The sequence below is a fragment of the Zychaea mexicana genome (genome assembly GCF_025766255.1).
Source record: "Zychaea mexicana strain RSA 1403 chromosome Unknown BDB00scaffold_79, whole genome shotgun sequence".
Lineage (NCBI taxonomy): Eukaryota > Fungi > Mucoromycota > Mucoromycetes > Mucorales > Lichtheimiaceae > Zychaea > Zychaea mexicana.
Window position 1 is genome coordinate 157734 of NW_026516742.1, and position 18760 is coordinate 176493.

An 18760-nucleotide genomic window follows, 5' to 3' on the forward strand; every position below is an offset into this window, starting at 1 on the left:
AATCTATTTAATTCTGTACTTTTAGTTTCCTTCTTCTTTTTCTTCATAATAATATGGGTAGCAATCAGAGCAAGCAAATCCACCATAAGCGGATCACAACGTCTACTACTGCTACTTCGCCATCTGCGGTCGCACCACATACCAACCACGGCAGACGCTCGCGATCTCCGCATCAGCTTCATGGACAGCAGGAACAGCCGACGCCGCAAGCAGTAGTAACTACAACAGCAGGAGAAACGCCTCATGCGACTGCTATTCGTGCCAATGGAAAGCAGCTACTGCCAACGACCGAGCCACCCAGTTCAGCCTTGTCAGGTTGTACAACCAGGCACGGGACGGCTGATCCGACGATGAGTTCAAATTATAATGACACGACAACACCACGATCTCGACGCTCATCCTCTTCGGCCCGTCAAAAATACCATCCCTGCCACAACCATCATTACAGCAGCCAGCAGCACCAGCGCACAATGGACAGTGGCTACTCTGGCAGCCGATGGTCCAGTACACTGTTCTCACATGCGCCACAGACGACTTCATCAAGCATCACCACCGTTTCTACGCTCAGCTGGATCTGCGTGCAGGAAGAAGAAGAACAGCAACTTCAACTGCAAGAGCAGCAGCAGCAGCAGCACTATCAGGACGCCAGGACAAACAATGCCATTGCGCTCATTACTTCTACTTCTCCCGGTAGCGCAACTGATCACCTGCTACTGCAACAGCAACTCCAATCGCCACCACCGTATTATTGTTATCCGCATCCCGAAGTTGACGAACATGACAATAGCAACAATCAGCGCAACAATGTCCATGATGAGATTGGCGTCTCGACCGAACGCGTATTACAAATGCTGGAACGATCGCCCCAGGACACGTACAGAATCCTGGATTATTCGTTCGCCAAGGCACGGTTATTGCAGGATTCGGATGACCAGGCCAAGGCATTTCACGCCGCGCTCAGGTGGAGCCAGCGAGAGCCCCTGGATGACGACGATAACAGCAACGATGTTGCGGCGGTATGGGTTGCCCGGTGCTACATGGACGGATTCGGCACAACCAAGAATCCCGTCGCTGGATTTGCTCAGCTCAAGATATTAGTCGATCGTGGCTGTTGGCAGGCATTTTATCCACTCGCCATGTGCTATCTTGAAGGCGTGCGGAATGCGCAAGGTCAAGTTGTTCAACCTGTCGACAAGGAAATCGCCTACCAATGGTTCTCAACCGTAGCCCAGCTGGATCTCAAGAACAAGGATCCTTCGTCCTCAGCATTGCCGATCATTGCTCTTGCCCAGTTCCGTGTGGGCTCATTGTTGGTTGATGAAGATCCAAAGGCTGCTTTCCAATGGTTTTTAAAAAGCGCCACGCGTGGTAATATGTGAGTGTGCAACAATAACGTTTTTCAGGGAGATAAACAGCAGTGTAACAACCTTGCTCTGTGTAATGCTAGGCATGCACAGTATATAGTAGGCGTGCATTATGAGTTTGGCATCCAAGTGAACAAAGATCTCAGCAAGGCCAAGGAATACATGCTTGAAAGCGCCATGCAAGATTTCGCCCATGCACAGGCTGCGCTCGGTATCCTTTTGGTGAATGCACATGAATACGAAGAAGGCATTCTTTGGCTAGAGCGTGCTGCATCAACTGTATGCTTACACGAACTTTCTTTTTTTACAATTGGAGTGCAATCGAGCACAAGGAAAGGAAAAGGCCTATGTTATTAAAAAAATCTATGCTACGTACTACCCGGCATTACTGCTAAATATATAGGATAATCCTCGCGCGCTGTTTCGACTGGGTCTCATGTACGAAGAAGGCATTGGCGTGGAACAAAGCAACGAGACAGCCGCCTTTTATTTCAAAGCAGCTGCCAACCGTGACAATGCAGCCGCCCAGTTCCAGTTGGCAATCAAATACCATTTCGGCGGCCTTGGACTGCGACCGAATGCACAAGAAGCCGATCGGTATCTCCGCATGAGCGCAAAGGCAGGTTATTCCAGAGCACAGCGACATCTTGGATTAATGTACTTGGAACGAGGTCCGCACAACCAGCATAGACACAACAAGAACAACAAGTTGGCAGTTGAATGGTTTTTCCGAGCAGCGGCACAAGGCGATGTGATGGCATATGTTTTAGTTGGCGAATGTTTTGAACATGGACGCGGTGTCGAAGCAAACCATGCTACTGCTCTAGAGTACTACACCAAAGCAGCATCCATCTCCAGTATACATCAAGGAAAAGCACAGTTAGCGACGGCAGAATTGATGCTCAAACACAGACAAACAGCTGATGCGTTTGGATGGTTCGTCCGTGCGTCAAAAAGCGCCGAGTGTATCCAAGAGCAACAGCAACAAGACACTGAGGTCCTGCGTTCATGTACCAAGTGTCGTGCCAAGCTGATGGTGGCGCGTTACTATTTACATGGATGGGGCAATGTACAACGCGACCAACAACGAGCGTACTTGATGCTTCACGAGCTCGCTGATGCCAACGATCGCGATTATTATGCGCATTACTGGTTGGCCACGTGTTACTTGGAGGGTATCCCCAATGTGTGTGAGGTTGATCATGCCACTGCGTACAAGCACTACCGGATGGCTGCTGAAATGGGTTACGTCGAGGCAGAGTTCCAGGTACGACTAGAACTTGTTTTCATCAAATAGTGCTGTTAGCAAAAAAAAAGCTGCTAACCAAAGAATATGGCTGACATTTTATTTATTAATTTTTAGGTCGGTCTAATGCTATCGAACGGTACAGGCGTATCATGTGACCGTTCCGAAGCTTTTGAATGGTACAGGAAGGCCGGCGACAAAGATTACCATCCCGCATTATACAATCTCGGACTATGGCATCTCAGCATCAAGGACATGCCTAAAGCTGCAGAATATTTCGAAAAAGCAGCATATCTGGGCAATGCAGCCGCCATGGAAGGTTTAGCGTCGATTTACCTCAAAGAGTCATCTGCCCCTGTCTCGTCATTGGATCGCCATCGCATCCGGCTGCAGCAGCAGCGTCGTAAGCAGGCCATTCAGTGGTTCAAGAAGGCCGCGGAACTCGGCAACCGCACAGCACAACGCGAGCTCGGAAAGCTGCATGGCACAGGCCAAGGAATCGCACGCAATTACGAACGCGCATTTGGATTGTTTGGTCAGGCAGCTGCCCAGAACGATCCCGAAGCAACATTATTGCTAGGAAGCTATTACGAACAAGGCCGGGCGGTAGAGAAGGATGCAGAGCACGCGCTTCGCTTATACTTGAAAGCAGGTCGATTAGGTTCGCCAGTGTAAGTTTGCAAAGAGAAATGAGAAAGAAAGAGAGGAATATACTGGAACATCGTTGTTCTTAAGTTGTTATTTTTTAATAGAGCACCATTTGCAGCAGGTCAGCTGTATCATTTGCTGAACCGGCATCAAGAGGCCTATGCTCAGTATCGTATTGCCGCACAAGATACTCGCTTGAACGGAGAAATGGTTGGAAAGTCTGCTACATTAATGCTCGCTAGATACATTCTCAGCTATATTCCTGTCAATATGGAGAATGACGGCATGCTTGGAAACGTGACCAAAGAACAAGCCTTTACCATGCTCGAGCGCCTTGCCACCGTCGAAGAGTTTGTCCCTGCATTCTACTGGTTGGGTAAGAGACTGATTATATATTTTCTCAGCATTTCGTGGTGATGTTGTCCTTCATGGTAGTGATAATGAAATACTAATCATACATTTTGATGTGAATGTCAACACTGTTGGTCATGTACATAATAATAATAACAACAACAACAGGGGACTGCTTCCAGCATGGTCGCGGTACACCTATGGACCTAACACAAGCCTTAATGTGGTTCCAGCGCTCTGTGGATGAAGCTCAAGACGTGGATGCAATTGTGCAACTTGCAGGCATGTACGACCAAGGTACGGGCGTAGCGATCAATAAACGCCGAGCATTTGATCTATATAGACAAGCTGCGGAACACAACCATGCAGAAGGCCAGTACCATCTCGGTAAGAGCTGCATTTATTTATAAATCCTTATGAGTAAAGACTATTTGTTTATCGACTATTTATTTATGTACTAACAACATGATAAATCATCAACCCAAACAAAAACAACACTCTACAGGACTTGCGCATTGGCGTGGATTGCACGGCATGATTGTCAACCAAATTGAGGCAACACGCTGGTTTACTCTTTCAGCTGCTCAAGGATTTGGCGAAAGTCACTGGGCCATGGGCCAAATGGCGTTTGAAATTGGCGACCATCACTTGGCACGCGAACATTGGGAACACGGACGGCGACTAGAACATCCGCTCTGTATCCGTTCTTTGGCACAGCTCTTATTGAATAACGAACAGCCATCGGCCGAACAGGCAACTGAACTTCTTACCCAAGCTGTCATGTTGGGCGACTTGGATTCCCTGGTTGCTCTTGGCCGTGTGCACCATACCAAAGCAACGGTTGCCGGACAACAGTTTGCTTCCTTGATCGCTACCTCACCTCCCGCTTCAACAGCACAAAAAGATGCCGATAATAGTAATATGAGCAGTAGCAGCAATGGCAATGACAACAGCGACGATAGCAACGACGACACATCAGCCATGTTGCTACAGCAACAGCAGGAAGCACTTGAATCTGCAACTCAGTGCTTTGAGCAGGCTGCAATGACAGGCCATGTGGAGGCTATGTTTCTTGCTGGCCAGATATGGCATGAGCAGAAGCAGTACGCAGCTGCGCACGAATATTATGACCGCGCTGCAAACCAAGGCCATTTGTTGTCACGCGTTATGCGCGCACGTTATAGGCTCGCGGGCGGTTTAGGAGGTGTAGAAGCTGATCCCAAAGCTGGTTATCAGGTAGTTACTCGCTGATAAAAGAATTTGCCAACTGTTCAATCGTTGATTATAAAAGTGTACTTATCGTTGTCATTCTTTTATGGAAAAAGGAACTGATGGAGTGTGCACAAATGGACAATGGCGTCGATGCTTACCATTCAATCGGTCAATGTTACGAACTCGGTCTAGGTATCCAACAGGATTATCAAGAGGCATTTGAATGGTATGTCCGATCCGCAGAAGCCACTGGTGATGCAGAAGCTCTAGTATGTATCGGACGATTGTTCGCCAACCGATCAATTCAACACTCACAACAACACGCCGACATGGAAGCCATGCAATGGTTCAAGCTTGCCTGTGTATACGACAACCACTCAAAAGCACATTATCAGCTTGGCATGTATTATCTACAAGGCATCCGCAACGAATCCAGCAACGACAACGAAGAATACTTACTCGCTCCTAGCCGATATGCTGCATTACAACATTTTGAACAAGCTGCACTGCAACAAGACCGGGACGCCATGTTCCAACTCGCGAACCTGTTCCTGGATCTTGACGCTTCTGATGCAGTCCAATGGATGGACCGCGCTGCCCAATTAGGGTCACCGGACGCTTTGCGGGAATTGGGCAAATTATACTATGCCGGCCGGATCGTAGACCAAGACTTTGAACGCGCATTCGATCTGTTTTTGCGCGCAGCACAGTTAGACGATGCCGACGCTGCCATGCTAGTAGGCAAGTTTTACGAGCACGGTATTACGATGGCTGCGGATCTGGATCAAGCACGGTATTGGTACGAGCTGGCGATCCAAGCGGGTCACGGCTGGGCTGCGGAACTGGCATTGGCACTATTGCTACACCGTGCAGAGGACCAAGGCGAAGCCTATCTTTTGTTCCGTGCCGCAGCTGTCCATGCGTTTACTCCCGAGCAGCGTATGACGCCGGATATCATGATTGCATTGTATCACCTTCACGGGTGGGGTAATGCGATTGTTCAAGAAGAACCGGCTGTGGCTACTCTGTTAGCCTATGCGCGCGCGGGCCATGCTCGTGTGTACTACCAAATCGCGCGTTGCTACGAAACTGGACTGGGCGTCCAGCGCGATCTGTCCGAGGCATTCCGCTGGTACAGCCAGCTCGAAGCATTTGCAAGCAACCACGAGGATACGGACGAAGAGCTAGATCAAGATGTCACGCATGCCTTGCTTCGACTTGCAGAATTTCATCGACATGGATGGAAAACAGTGAAAAACACCGAGAGAGCGGATCAACTTTTACAACTCGCTTCAGAACGAACATTATGATCTCATTTATATATACTCTATACTCTATATATATATGCCCCCACATCTTTTCTTTCCTATATGCTTATCCAATTTTCTTTTTATATATTTTCTTCCACAACCTATGAATATCTTTCCATCCATATATTCTCGCCCCACACCACCGATTCCCCCCCCCTCTCTCTCTCTCTCGTATTTTTTATGTAAAAAACCACACTTTTTCCTTTCATGTTTTGCTTTCTACCTCTCTCCACTTTCTTTTGTTTGTATATAACGTTATCTATTATTTGCCTATATGAATATACAATTTCCCTTTCTCACGCAGACTTCGTATGCTTGTTTGTTGTATGCAAGTGTCAAATCGATCCTGCCAAGCATAATTCAGGGCAGGAAGAGTCGACCTTCAGACGACAACAGTCCTTATCATTAAGCCAAGTCATAAATTGTAATCACCAAGTCCGTATATCCAGAGCTCTTCTATCTTTAGAAGGACTGCAGGTAAAAATGTTTATTTTGAATAAAAAGATTTCAACGAAAAAGACTCTGACAAAGAACAAGACAAACGTATTTACATAAAGGAAAAAGATGAATCAAACAAGAATATCGATAAGAAAAAAGAGGAGGTGGCTGTTGTGTACGTATGAGGGATGCATGGCGCCTTTTGGATAGCGGGCTTGAAGATGTAGTAATGAGGATATGAGTTTTAGCATTGAAGGGTTGTACATGTGCGAGTAAAGGAAGAGGAAACGCTTAGTCTTTGCGGCCACCGAGCTTAATAGTTCTAAGCATGGGGAAACCAGTCCTCTTGCGAGAAGAGGAGCCAGTTGGAGATGAGGATGGTGACGGAAGACCCAAGACAGCCCTCTGCTGTGTCATGTTAATCTTTGTGAGGCTGTTGTGCTTCAAAACAGAGGCAATCAAGGGCAATCGTTCAGGATGGTGCAAGACCGTGTTGCTAACGGACAGAAAAGCGGACAGTGTTGAGGCTTGACGCTGCAAGCTGTTCTTGCTGGTCTTCTTTTCGAACTTTTGAGCACAAGAATGATGAGAACGGTAGCAACCCAAGAACCGTTGATACACTTGTTCGTGTGATAAGCCGCACATGCGCCAGAACGTATAATGGATGTAGTGTTGTCGCATAAATGCCTCGACCTTACCGCGCTCCTCTTCTTCAGTCAACTCTGCCCCTTCTTCTTGTCCGCCATCAATCTTGATGGTCTTGAGCGAAATCTTGTCGCTTTCACCTTCACTGTCGCTACCACGGCGACGGTTGCCCGAGGCAGTGATCACAGCCGATGCTGAAGCTGCCGTGAACGCCTGCATCCATTCCTGCTGACCGAGCAGATCGAGCATCTTGTTGGCACCACCACCAACAGGAACCGGCAAGTCCAAGATGCTGTTGAAGTATGCGGCATAGTGAAGCGTGAATGTGTGGCGAACAATCATGGACATCAGCGCAGGCACAAACAACGGATAAACCTTAATCAACTCCGAAGGTTTCAGAACAATGTTGCCTTCACCGTCCCGCTCGTGGTCTTCTGGCACATCGCCACTGCCATCTTCAATCAACTTCTTGTCTTGCAAGATCTGTGTAAAGTCAAAGTCTGGAATGGCAGCGTGAGCCAGATGGGTATTGCCACTGAAATCGAACAAGCTAAACTGTTCCAGGTCCAGGATGGGAAACACTTCGGGCGACGAGGTCGCATTGTCTGAGGTGCTGTTGTTCGATGATGAAGTGGTGCCCGGAGGTGTGGGGATCATCGTGCGCCAGTATTGCAATTCTTGGAACAGTTCTTGATTGGCTTTCTCCAGTTTGCTATTGGTGGTTCGTAGCTCTAAAAGTTCCTTGTCTTGACGCTCAACCTGCGCCTCCAGTTGCTCAATGTATTCTAGTTATACCGAAAGAAGATGCGAGACATTAAGTCAGTCTCCGCTTTGCTGACAGTTTTCATTCGCTCGCATATGAAACAACTGCAAACCTTTTCGGCGAACACGGAAGTTGCGTGCAGAGATCTTGTTACGCATCTGTCGACGCTGCTTGGATGTGAGTTTCTTGAGCTGTGCTGCGTCTTCATCCGAGTCGTCATCGTCAGACGACGCTGACCGAGATTTCTTTTTCTTGTATGCGTTCTGTGGTGCTTCCGTAACAAAGATTGGCTCTCGCATGCGGTTGGCCTGCCTTCGTTGTGCGGCTGTGGTTCTGGATCCACTGCTGCCGCTGGAAGCGGAGCTTGGCGTCGATAATGCTGTTGGTACCATTGAAATATGGTTTTCGTTGGCTTGGAAAACGGATATCGTCGAGTTTATTGGCATGGTTTGCTGATCCTTGTTGTTGCTCTCTATTGGAATCGGCACAGGTGGAGCTGCACTAAAGTGCCGTATTTCAAACGCGGACATTGGTGGTGTTGACATGGTCTGCGTGGTAGCGGTATTCTGTACTGTTCCGCCTGCTCTTGTGCCTGGTGCATTCTCGTTCAACAGGAACGCTTCGGCCTCCATCAGAAACCTGGCAATATCGTCATCAGAATGGCTGTTGCTGGCAGCAGTGGTTGGCAACATGATATTAGGGTCGTTGTTGGTTGCTCCCATACTGTTATTGTCATTACCACCATTCAACATTGCATTCTCATCGAGATTGGCTTGAATAGAAGCCTGAAAAATGTTTGAAAAATCCATTTAATCTTGGTATGTGCTTTTGACGTGTGTATGAATGAAAAGAGATAGTCGTTAAGAGGAAAAAGAAGGAGGAGTATGAAGGGGAGGAAGGGAAGAGGAGGAGTTTCGGGTATGCATTTGCTCCGTCTACTTTAATGCTAGTCGGTAAGAGGCTGGCGAATATTCCAAATATGGTAACGGCTTGCGTATTGCTACGTTACGAATTAGGAAGCTGCATTCCTCACCCGATCGACCTTGGAGTATTGGCTTGCGATTACATAACAGCTCGGTGAGTAAAAACAAATAGAGACCCACTATAAAAGCGCATCCTTCTTTCCCGAATCCACCACTTGGAACCACTTGGTTCCACCTGATAAGAAGTAACTCACTTGTCATCTTTGTGAACATGGTTAAAGTACTCGGCAACATTGGAACGACGCAGCTGCTCGACAAACTCAGTATCGTGGGTGATGATGATGAGCTGGAAGTGTGTATGGCTTGCTCGCCGAGTCTCGACCAGTCTATCCGCAACGACAGCAGAATGAGATTTTTTTTGGTGGACAAATTAGGGTCGATGGTTTACGTGGGACACTACCCTTTTTTTTTGTCCACCCCAATATTCCTTGTATCTACTTGAGGCACACATCACTCTGTGACACTACCTTGATAAGTTGCTTGCCAAGCTTTCGATGTTTTCCCGGTCCAAGTTCGTCGTTGGTTCATCCAGAGTCAATATTCCGCAGTTGACACAGAATGCTTCCGCCAATGCCAGTCGTACAATGATCGATGTGAGCACCTTTTGTCCTGCACTGCACCGGCCACGCATATTGACTTCTTTTTCGTTTTTGATCATGACGACCTAATAACCCGTTTCTCGTTAGCACATATAACGATTGAGGACATTCTCTCCTTACAACAGGGAAGCATACCCGGTAGTTATAGGATCGGTTGGCAGCTGAACCTTCATTATCCGAGCGAATCTCAATGTAGTCGATGTCTATTGTTGTTGTTGATTATGACACACAACAACCCGGGCGATAGATAAGTCAATTTAGGTGTTACTTGAAGCTGCCTATCAATCGCAAGCATTCACCCCATATGAAAAAATGCCTTCCATTACCTCCGCCTCGGTAGGTGCTTATCCACATTTCCCGAATCAGCTTGTTCAGGTCTTCCATTTTTATTGTATGATACCGCATGATTGCCCTGTCGTACACACAGTCCATTTTTAGTATTTTGACGAAATACAAGAGTTACGCAATCCTTGCCGGAATAGCATCACTAGGCAGCACTTACTGTTCAAGCGCTTTTGTGTACTTTTCAAGATCGGTCAGAGCAAACTCGTTCATCTTTAAATTAAACATTTCCGCGTGGACAAGGTATCCACGTCATTCTATCCCGTTAGTTACTTATTCAAAGCTTTCTTTTATCACTTCCAATCACTTTTTCTCGGTCCCAATATAGGGAGATCTGTCAAACCTTGAGCTGCACAAATTGATCGTGGTACCGTGTTTCAACATCCTCATAGTCGACGTTCAAGTCGCTTTGATACCGCTCGACTTGAACCTCCATCTGTCGTATTTCACCGTGGATACCACCCCGCTGTAGGATAAGAACAAAGATAATGATATTTTTAACGGTGTTGTCAGCAAACTATAATGGTGGCACAGAAATACTTGGCTTGTACCTCGTCGATCAATTCCTCTTGTCTGGCCTTGTGAGTTTCCATCTGTCGCTCATATGAGGATTGTTCAAACCGTGATCGTTGTCCTCTTAAATCATTCAGCTTTTGCGTGCATTCTGCTAGCTGCTTTTTTAACGTTCGGTGGCGGATATGATCGCTAAGCTCTCTTTCAGTGCCTTTTCGATCCAATATCTGCTTTTCAATGATGCGCATCTTTTTATCAGTGTTGCTTCGTTTCCGTTGCAAGTCTTCGACCTTGAGTTCAAGCTGTCGCTTTTCCTCAAACAGACGATCGAGATTTTGTGATCCTGCACCCTTCGTATACCTAAAACAAATTACACACACATAATACATCTTTGGTGAGTTTTTCTGTTTTAATCAATAGTTAGAGAAAGACTCACTCTTCGATCTGTCGGTTTAAAGACTCCAATCGCTCTAAACTATGTCGCGCCTGATTAGCCGAAGCTTGTGCCTCATCCTGTTTAGAAGACCATGAGCTTTGTGCCCTCAAAAGTTGAGAAGATGCGCGCTCAATGTCTGCCTCAAGCGGTGCTACCCGGTTTTCAGCGTCCTACCAACATGCATCGTTAGAGATTTTCCACTTTCTTGTGCAACAAAACGGATCATTTGCTGCGGGTGATCAGGACCTAGAAAGGAACGTTTTTTGTTCCTACCTGAAACTGCTTTGTATAGTCTTTAAGCTCTACTTGGACTTGATCAATTTGACGTTCGATACGGTCGCGGGTTTCAAGTTTATGCGTGATGTCACGAACAACTTCACGAGCATCTCGTACAGCACTATCAGCGACTTGGACTTCACGCATAGCAACCGCACGATCATCATGGAGACGCTTGATGTCACGGCGAACAGATTTACTGAACAAACATTGGTTAGGCATGTATCATATTTAGAAAAACCAGCTCTCTCTCTTTCCAGCACATAATTAGATGGATTTTTACCTTTTGTCCGATAAATCTTCGAGTTCGCGTTGGCAATCGGTCACGGTACGAGTAGATCCCGTGCGCCCAAGCTCGCTTTCCAAACGAGCAACTTCTTGCTCTAATTGCTTGGCTTCGGTACTGTGACGTGAGATTTCTTCACCTCGCTTGCATAGCCACTCCAGTCGTTGCTTTTCTTCTTCCATATCCATAATGTACATGTTTTCCTACATTCATAGTTTTGCAAGTCAGTGAGCGAATCCCGGACCTTTGACTAAATAAAGAAGAGTGAATATTTACCGTATCGACCTGCGACACAAACTCGTCCCGTTGAGACGTATATTCGCCAACCGTCTTTTCCAATTCTGCAATTTCCTTTTCACGCAGTGTCTGAAGCTGGTTCCAGGTTTTTTCTAGACTCTTGAGCTTTTGCCGCCGACTCTCATTTGCATGAATGTTACGTCTAAAGCTCTCCTCTTTCTTCGGAATGGTTTTCACAGCTTCCTCAATCTAAGAACAGAACGTGTCAGCACAGAAAAACACTAAATAAGGTTTGCATAATTATGTGAGATCCTACCAAGTTGACAAACTTTTTGAAATCTTCTTCTTCGTCGGAGCCATAGCTTCTTTTGCATAATGCACAGCAGTGAAACTCTACCGACCGCTTCCGGAAACGAGAATACATCGCCTTTGCGCCGTCAAGAGATCCTAATTGCCTGTACATAGCATAGAAATTCCCCAGTAGGTTAGTAAGAATTTACTGTGAGATAGTAGGTGATCGGAATTAAAGCGTACTCTCGAGTCTGCCGAAGGGATTTGTCGATTGCTTCAATTTCATCCGGCAAGTTCTTGTCACCACACTCTTCTCGTATCTGTTGCTCGTACTCTATAGTAGATATAAGCAGCCAAGTTATAGATTACTAAAAGGCAAAATAGAGCAATTTTACAGGTTAGACGATTTATACCAGAAGCCAGCTGTTTTTTCTTTGAGAGGGATTCTTTTGCAATGGATAGCTTAGCATCGACAGCAGACAGTTCACGGTTGGCATGCTCCTTCGATTCTCGCAATTTTTGAAGTTGTGATGCTTTCTCGCTAAAAAAATAAATAAGGCAACAGCCAAGCGTTAGCTTTCTCTATCACCATCTCGCTATCTTCACCATATCTATAATTTTCTTTCACCTTAGCAGTTCTACAAGATCCTTTTCCAACGAATCGATTACTGGATCGCGTCCGAGCCGAGTACGAAGTTCAGTGCTGTTTTCATTGAAACTATAAACAATACACAAGGCATGATGTGTTAGTAAAAACATTTAAAAATTGAGGATCAGCAATAATAAGCGATCGAAGACACATACAGGGATCGAGCAGCACCAAGTTTCGCTTCTAGATCTGTGCGTTTCAATGACAGCTTTGTTCTGCTATCTCCCTGTCGACTTAGTCGAGACATTTCTTCGTTTACGATTGCAATTTGATCGTCCACGTCGCGTAATTCCTTTTCCTTGTCTGCTAATTGAGTAGCCACGCTACCACTATCCAGCATCTTTTGTACATGTTCCAAAGCTTTTTCCTACAATTAAATATACAGAATAGCACATTGTGCGTAAGAGTACACTTTCTTTATCCTTCAGACCATGTTTACTACCTCTCGTGCCAGTTTTTCGTTTGCCAGCTCCAAATCAGCTTGGGTCGTGCGAACATCTGATAATTGATCGTTTAATTCTCGTCCACTACTTCTTGCTTGTAGCTGATTTATGGGAAACAATTGTCAGAGATGGCTCACAGGCAAATGTAAACAAAGGGACGCTATACATACTACTTGGCGCTTGAGGTTCTTTTTCAATTCCTCAAGTCCAGCACGTTCAGATCTCAAAGTTTGAAGGCTAGAGGAAAGATTGGATTGGCTTGTACGGGCATCGTCCTATAATCATTAGCGAAGAAGATAAAAGAGGTCAGTGTCCAGTTGTGCGTTAATGACAACGATCTTGCTATGATGTTACTGGAACCAGAACGAAAGAACATAATCGCTTTTCCGCTTTTTCTTGTACTACGTTACCTTAATTTTTTGCAAGTTGGCTTCACGTGCACGGACCAAGTCTTTGATAGCTTGGATAGCGCGACTAGGATCATCTTCATTGGCAGAAGCAGATGAGATGCCCAATTCCTGATTCGCCTGTTGCAAAAGCGTGACTCGTTCTCGTTCCAACTTTTCGTTCGCTTCTGCTGCCGCTTCTAATCGTCCCATCGTTGTCAATTTGGACGCAATTCCCTCACGCGCCGTGTTCAAAATTCGGTCCATTCGCTTAGCTTCAAACTCCAAGTCCTGCTTCGCTTCTTCATCCGAACGCGCTTGTACACTGATGGTAGCCAGCATTTCACGCAACTCTTCATCCGACTCGGTTCGCTCTGCCAGTTCTTTGCTGACTTCGGCAATGTTTTCACGGGTCACTTTTTCTTCGTGTGCTAGTTGTCGGATCTGGTTCTCGATGGCTTCGGCTTCACGATATTTTTCAAGGAGCGTGTTGATTTGGTGCGTGGTGTCGTCTAATTCTTGATCAATGCGATTTGCTTCTTGTCGTTTCGCAATAACGCGTGTCTTTAGGTCAGATAATGAGCGTGCAATTTTGCGTGCTTTTTCCGTGTCGCTTTTGAGTGCTGATAGTGCTACTGTTTCGACCTTGTTTTCCTGAATCAATTCCTTGCGATTATCTTTAATCGTGGCAAGTGCTTTGGTATATCTACAAAAAAGATTATAAATATTCCAGATACATAAACTTTAACTGTTGTATCGATTTGAAGTTCTTACCTTGTAGAAGCAAAGATTTCATCCAGCTTTTTCTTCAGAGTAGCTGGCTCACTCAGAGGCCTATTAAGCATTAATATCCATAGTGATGAGTCAATCAGACCCACATTTGTCATTACGCATTCCCAATCTAAGCTAACAGATCATCCACGTACCAGTTACTTTCTTCTTGATGGCAGAACACAACATTGTCGAGTATAGCCTTTGACACGCCCAGATGTTGTGGCAATTGTGCATCCATGTCAGAGCACCGAGTGCTAACACTGGTAACCTACATAATACCCAGTAATTCAAGTGTTAACCTCAAGTTATAATAGTAAAAAGAGGGAAGAAGAAAGAGGTTACCTCGCCAGTATCGGAATCAATCAGCTTAAGCGACGTATCGAGCGTTTTTTGACTGACAGTAGTCTTTTTCTGTGTCAGTGATAAGGTTCGCGTACATATCACTTTCATTTTGTTGCAACTGTAGAACTGCAGACGGATTTGTGCCCTGACTTCTGACACGCCTGCAACCTATGGTTGTTTATCATAATTTTACATATAAAAAAGGTTTATTTATACGATAATATGCGAATGACAAAGTAGCAGTAGATTTCGTACCTTGACATCGTGAATAAAGGCACCTTGTTTACTGTTTGGAGGTAGGTCGCCAGTGCATGCATATTTGAGAGCCTCAATAATGGTCTAGAGTATTACATTAGAACGTGGATCGCGATCATTTCCACCGTACGCAGTCTTCGTTTTTGACATCACGCTCAATAAAAGTTATGCAACCTCAAAGAGAGTTTCAATAAAACAAAGAGGACGACGTACTGTTTTACCCGTGCCATTAGGTCCATAAATCACTGTACACGGTGAACTGAACTGAATGTAGACAGGATCATCGGGGCTGAACGATCGAATGCCGAGAATGCCTAATTTATCGATCCAGGACATTGTGTTGTCGTGGTTCAAAGCGCGAGTTGGGTTAAAGTAAAGCTGCGGCGGTAAATCTGGTCAGCGAAAACTCGCCTTGCCTTTCATTGTTTCAAATGCAGTGTGCTGCATATCTGGCAAACTGCCTCATGAATTAAAGCGGACACACATATGACAGATACATAAATTGCGTATAAGTATTGTTGGACAAATCCAACTTCAATGATGTGTGGTGCATGAGCTATGAGATATGTTACAAGCAGGAAAAGATACTACAGAGTATATTTAACAGCAGGTATGTGATACAAGTGGATGCCTAAGGATAATGCTGTGGGGTAATCATCATGAAGAAAGAAAAAAGTGATATAGAAGCAGCACAGTTATACTGTTGTTATATACCATGATGAATATGATAACAGGCCACAATCTTGTATATCCAATTTCACCTTTGGTTTCGCAACTTTGAGATCCGAGATACCTTCATCCGTTATGTGATCCAAATGAAACAATTCTAGTTTGGACAAGTGCTCGATCGCAATAAGGGAGGATAGCACTTGATCTGTTACCGACTCAAGTCGCTTGAGTTCAATGGTTGAAATGGATGGATGGTGCTGTAACTTGTCGCAAAAGTGGGCCATGTTTGCTTCCGTAATTAAGGCACAATTGCGTATCCGATCTCTTGCACGCTCTCCACATCGGCCAACGACTGCAAAACATCGTAGGTATCAATGAAGTCATGGCACATGTCAAATGTCACTGATTTCAATGGGCCATCGACGCCTCGTTGTGAGAAAGTAAGAAACATATCCGCTAGACTGTCTTCTTCGGCTCCAATCACGCCGTCAATGCTCAGCGATTTTAGGTTGTCGAGTTGTGCCAATGCGTTGAATACGTGCAATCCAATATATTCGCATTCTTCCAGATGCACTTCTTCCAATAAGGGCAAGTGAGTGATCAAATCCGCAACAAATCCATTATTGTCAACTTCTCCATAACTCAAAGTTAAGCATCGTAAGTTCGGTAGACCCCATGTCAGTAGTGGATCCCACGTAGGAACAGCTATGGGCCGTAGGTTGATGTAGAGTTCAGTAAGAGTCTCGGTGCTTCGCGCCAGATAAGGGATCATGATATCTGCACATCCTCGAGTTCTCAGGATGGTCACACTATGGAGATTAAGAGACGACGGCGGATCTGGGTCGCTTTGGGCACAATCACCGCTAGTAATAGTACTGGGTCGAGCTTGATAATTTAAGATATCATGTAACCTGAGGTATTCTAGCTGTTTGCAATGTTGTTGGATGGCTGGCAGCACTTCGTCTCCATCGTTACAGGTGAGCGTCAGTCGTTGAAGATGAGTGCAGTGTTGTAGAAGCGTAGCCATGGTTGAATCTATATGTTCTTCTGGATAGTATATGCTAAAGTTGAAGTCGGTCAATTGCAGTGTATGTGTAGGCATCTGTCCGAATGCGAGAGATGTTTCGGTTTCGGCATCATGTGTATAGATGAAATGCTTGAGTTTGTGGCATATTGAAAGCACGGTACATAATGGTATGAACACAGCATTGGGGTTGTGTTCTGTAGTCAGGAGTAGCTCTTTTAGAGTATTGGCCACTTCACCCAAGGCTAGCATTAATGTATCCGTGTTTTGTAAATGTAAGGCTGTGGTAGAGAAAAGGAGTATAGATTATGCATAAAATGGAAATGTATCAATTCCTTTGCATCATACAAGCATCCAGTATAGCTGTGCAACTGCGGTTTCTTGCTTACCATTTAATTGAAGGACTTCCAGGCGAGGAAATAATCCTTGAGCTATTCGTGTGAGTGGCGTGTTATACCAGTTGGATAATGAAGGTAGCTGTAGTCTTAGCTGCTGCACGTGTGGACTGATAGGCCGATCAAAAAGCAATTTTGGCGATTTCAAGTTTGCATTGACATGGTCCAACGAGAGCACTACATATTTCCACACCTCAGAACAATCTACGACACGTCTACGCCATGATTTGCATACGTAAAGTCCACCAGGTCCTCCGTGGTCAGGCTGCTCAAAATCGTAATCAAGACGTCGTATGGTAATTCGTTGACGAAGTTTACAGATCGATCGTCGTTGAGTCGTTCCATTTCGGTAATGCTAGAATTCACAGTGATTTGTGCAATTTCGGTTTGGGCTGATGCCAACGAAATTTCGTTGGAGAAGGGAAGGTGTCGAAGAGTTTATGGGCTGCGGCAGGTGGAATAATTTGCAGCACTTATTTCTATTGGCAAGCACGTTCTACGCTTATTCCACACTTCAAGTATCATTAAGTTACCAGACAATAATCCGACGCGTCGTATCGCCTATTCTTTCCGTTCATAAACTCTATACTTTTTTCGGTACATATCTATCAGCTGCCTTCTTATTTACAAGAATCTTTATTTGATACGCCTGCAGACGATAATGTCGACGAGAAGGATTTAAAAATTCACAAACTTACCGATTATCATAGCAATCCGCTCCTTTGTCTAAGACTTTTTACTCACATATAAGTACAACTACAGTTGGACGATCTTTGAGTTTCTAACAGAGTAGAGAGTACGTTGAATAACTGGAGAAAGGAGAGAGACTCTGTGTATGTGTGTACTCATGTGCTGTACATACGGCAACAGATGATTTACTACTGTAGCTACCGTCGTTGTAGCTGTGAGACGCAGAACGAGCAGGAAAGCATCACCACCATCCACAGCTCAGTGGTGAATCTTCGTTGGTTTATTATTCGCTATAAATTTTAAATCTTCTAATCACTATTTATATGATATGTCTTGTTCACTATCAATATCAAGTATGCCTATAGAAGACTATAGTCTGTCCAGTCGTATCTTTTCTTATGTACTTGATAAGAGCCAGCGGCAGAGGATACTTTAGACTAAATATATAAGAACCCGCGCCCCTTGCTATTCCTTCCCTCTAAACTTTTATCCTATTTGAGCGACATCACATTATCTGTTTTTACCTTCTTTATCATAATAGCGTGCAGCAAAAGAAGTGACTATTGTCCCAATGGCGCATGTCACCTAGTCTTCCAATAAATACTTTGTTGCTACGCGTGCGCGCTTAGATTTATACATCGATCCAGCGATCTTTTGACGAGTATGTACAATACTCAGCCTTTATAAAAACACCCCGTAAGCAGCTAACAAAATGGGGGTTTTCTTTGTGCCAGATTTACCTGAAAACATCAAAGCACCAATCATTGGTAACACGGCTCAGCGCATCATAAACAGTGCTTTGTTTTCAATACAAAAGCTAAAGGTCAGTATTGTTTTATCTTATGGCGAAAATATACTGCGTTGCTAAGCAATCGAATGCTATGGTTTTATGTTCTGCAGCCTCAACATCTTATGGTAACTTTAATAAGCTACATAGCAGATCCCCGTCCTTCCTATAATTCTCTTTCCGTTATTTTTTTTAATTTGCTCGGTTACTACCAATAGACGTGTAACAAAAAGGTGTCAGGGATTTTATTTTAAATGTATTGATTCAAGGTGGTTATTTGGTCCTCCACGATCCTACGATGGGTGACTTTCAATCAAACAAGCAGCAACTACCTACATGCAAGGAATTCAGTAGACACGAATGTTTGAAAAACCTTGTTATATACATGTAGTATTATCAATAAGAT

The 18760-nt window shown here is 44.9% G+C and overlaps 6 protein-coding genes across 6 annotated transcripts; 2 read left to right on the top strand and 4 right to left on the bottom strand.

Annotated features, from left to right (window-relative positions):
• Positions 1-53: 53 nt before the first annotated feature.
• BDB00DRAFT_875886 (uncharacterized protein) lies at positions 54-6131 on the top strand (the record flags this gene model as incomplete). The annotated part of the gene is made up of 8 exons (XM_053127415.1): positions 54-1375; positions 1448-1643; positions 1768-2631; positions 2728-3281; positions 3363-3634; positions 3778-3996; positions 4115-4845; positions 4935-6131. 8 exons carry the CDS (start codon positions 54-56, stop codon positions 6129-6131), a joined length of 5355 nt encoding a protein of 1784 aa, XP_052976183.1.
• A 104-nt stretch (positions 6132-6235) lies between these two features.
• Positions 6236-6792, top strand: BDB00DRAFT_580069 (uncharacterized protein). Its single transcript, XM_053117930.1, has 2 exons — positions 6236-6608; positions 6669-6792. Exons 1-2 carry the CDS (start codon positions 6339-6341, stop codon positions 6684-6686), a joined length of 288 nt encoding a protein of 95 aa, XP_052976184.1. The 5' UTR covers positions 6236-6338; the 3' UTR covers positions 6687-6792.
• BDB00DRAFT_840656 (uncharacterized protein) lies at positions 6465-8874 on the bottom strand. The gene is made up of 3 exons (XM_053124782.1): positions 8717-8874; positions 8090-8646; positions 6465-7999 (listed from the first exon to the last, which is right to left on the bottom strand). The coding sequence occupies exons 2-3, from the start codon at positions 8607-8609 to the stop codon at positions 6861-6863; spliced, it is 1659 nt and encodes a 552-aa protein (XP_052976185.1). The 5' UTR covers positions 8610-8646; positions 8717-8874; the 3' UTR covers positions 6465-6860.
• A 25-nt stretch (positions 8875-8899) lies between these two features.
• BDB00DRAFT_579892 (P-loop containing nucleoside triphosphate hydrolase protein) lies at positions 8900-10166 on the bottom strand. The gene is made up of 6 exons (XM_053117928.1): positions 10062-10166; positions 9886-9971; positions 9695-9762; positions 9428-9624; positions 9155-9286; positions 8900-9032 (listed from the first exon to the last, which is right to left on the bottom strand). The coding sequence occupies exons 1-6, from the start codon at positions 10127-10129 to the stop codon at positions 8990-8992; spliced, it is 594 nt and encodes a 197-aa protein (XP_052976186.1). The 5' UTR covers positions 10130-10166; the 3' UTR covers positions 8900-8989.
• Positions 10167-14744: 4578 nt separating this feature from the next.
• On the bottom strand, positions 14745-15125 carry BDB00DRAFT_769753 (AAA domain-containing protein; the record flags this gene model as incomplete). The annotated part of the gene is made up of 2 exons (XM_053119834.1): positions 14745-14873; positions 15003-15125. 2 exons carry the CDS (start codon positions 15123-15125, stop codon positions 14745-14747), a joined length of 252 nt encoding a protein of 83 aa, XP_052976187.1.
• A 631-nt stretch (positions 15126-15756) lies between these two features.
• On the bottom strand, positions 15757-17222 carry BDB00DRAFT_875888 (uncharacterized protein; the record flags this gene model as incomplete). Its single annotated transcript, XM_053127416.1, has 3 exons — positions 15757-16763; positions 16872-16987; positions 17113-17222. The coding sequence occupies 3 exons, from the start codon at positions 17220-17222 to the stop codon at positions 15757-15759; spliced, it is 1233 nt and encodes a 410-aa protein (XP_052976188.1).
• Positions 17223-18760: the final 1538 nt, after the last annotated feature.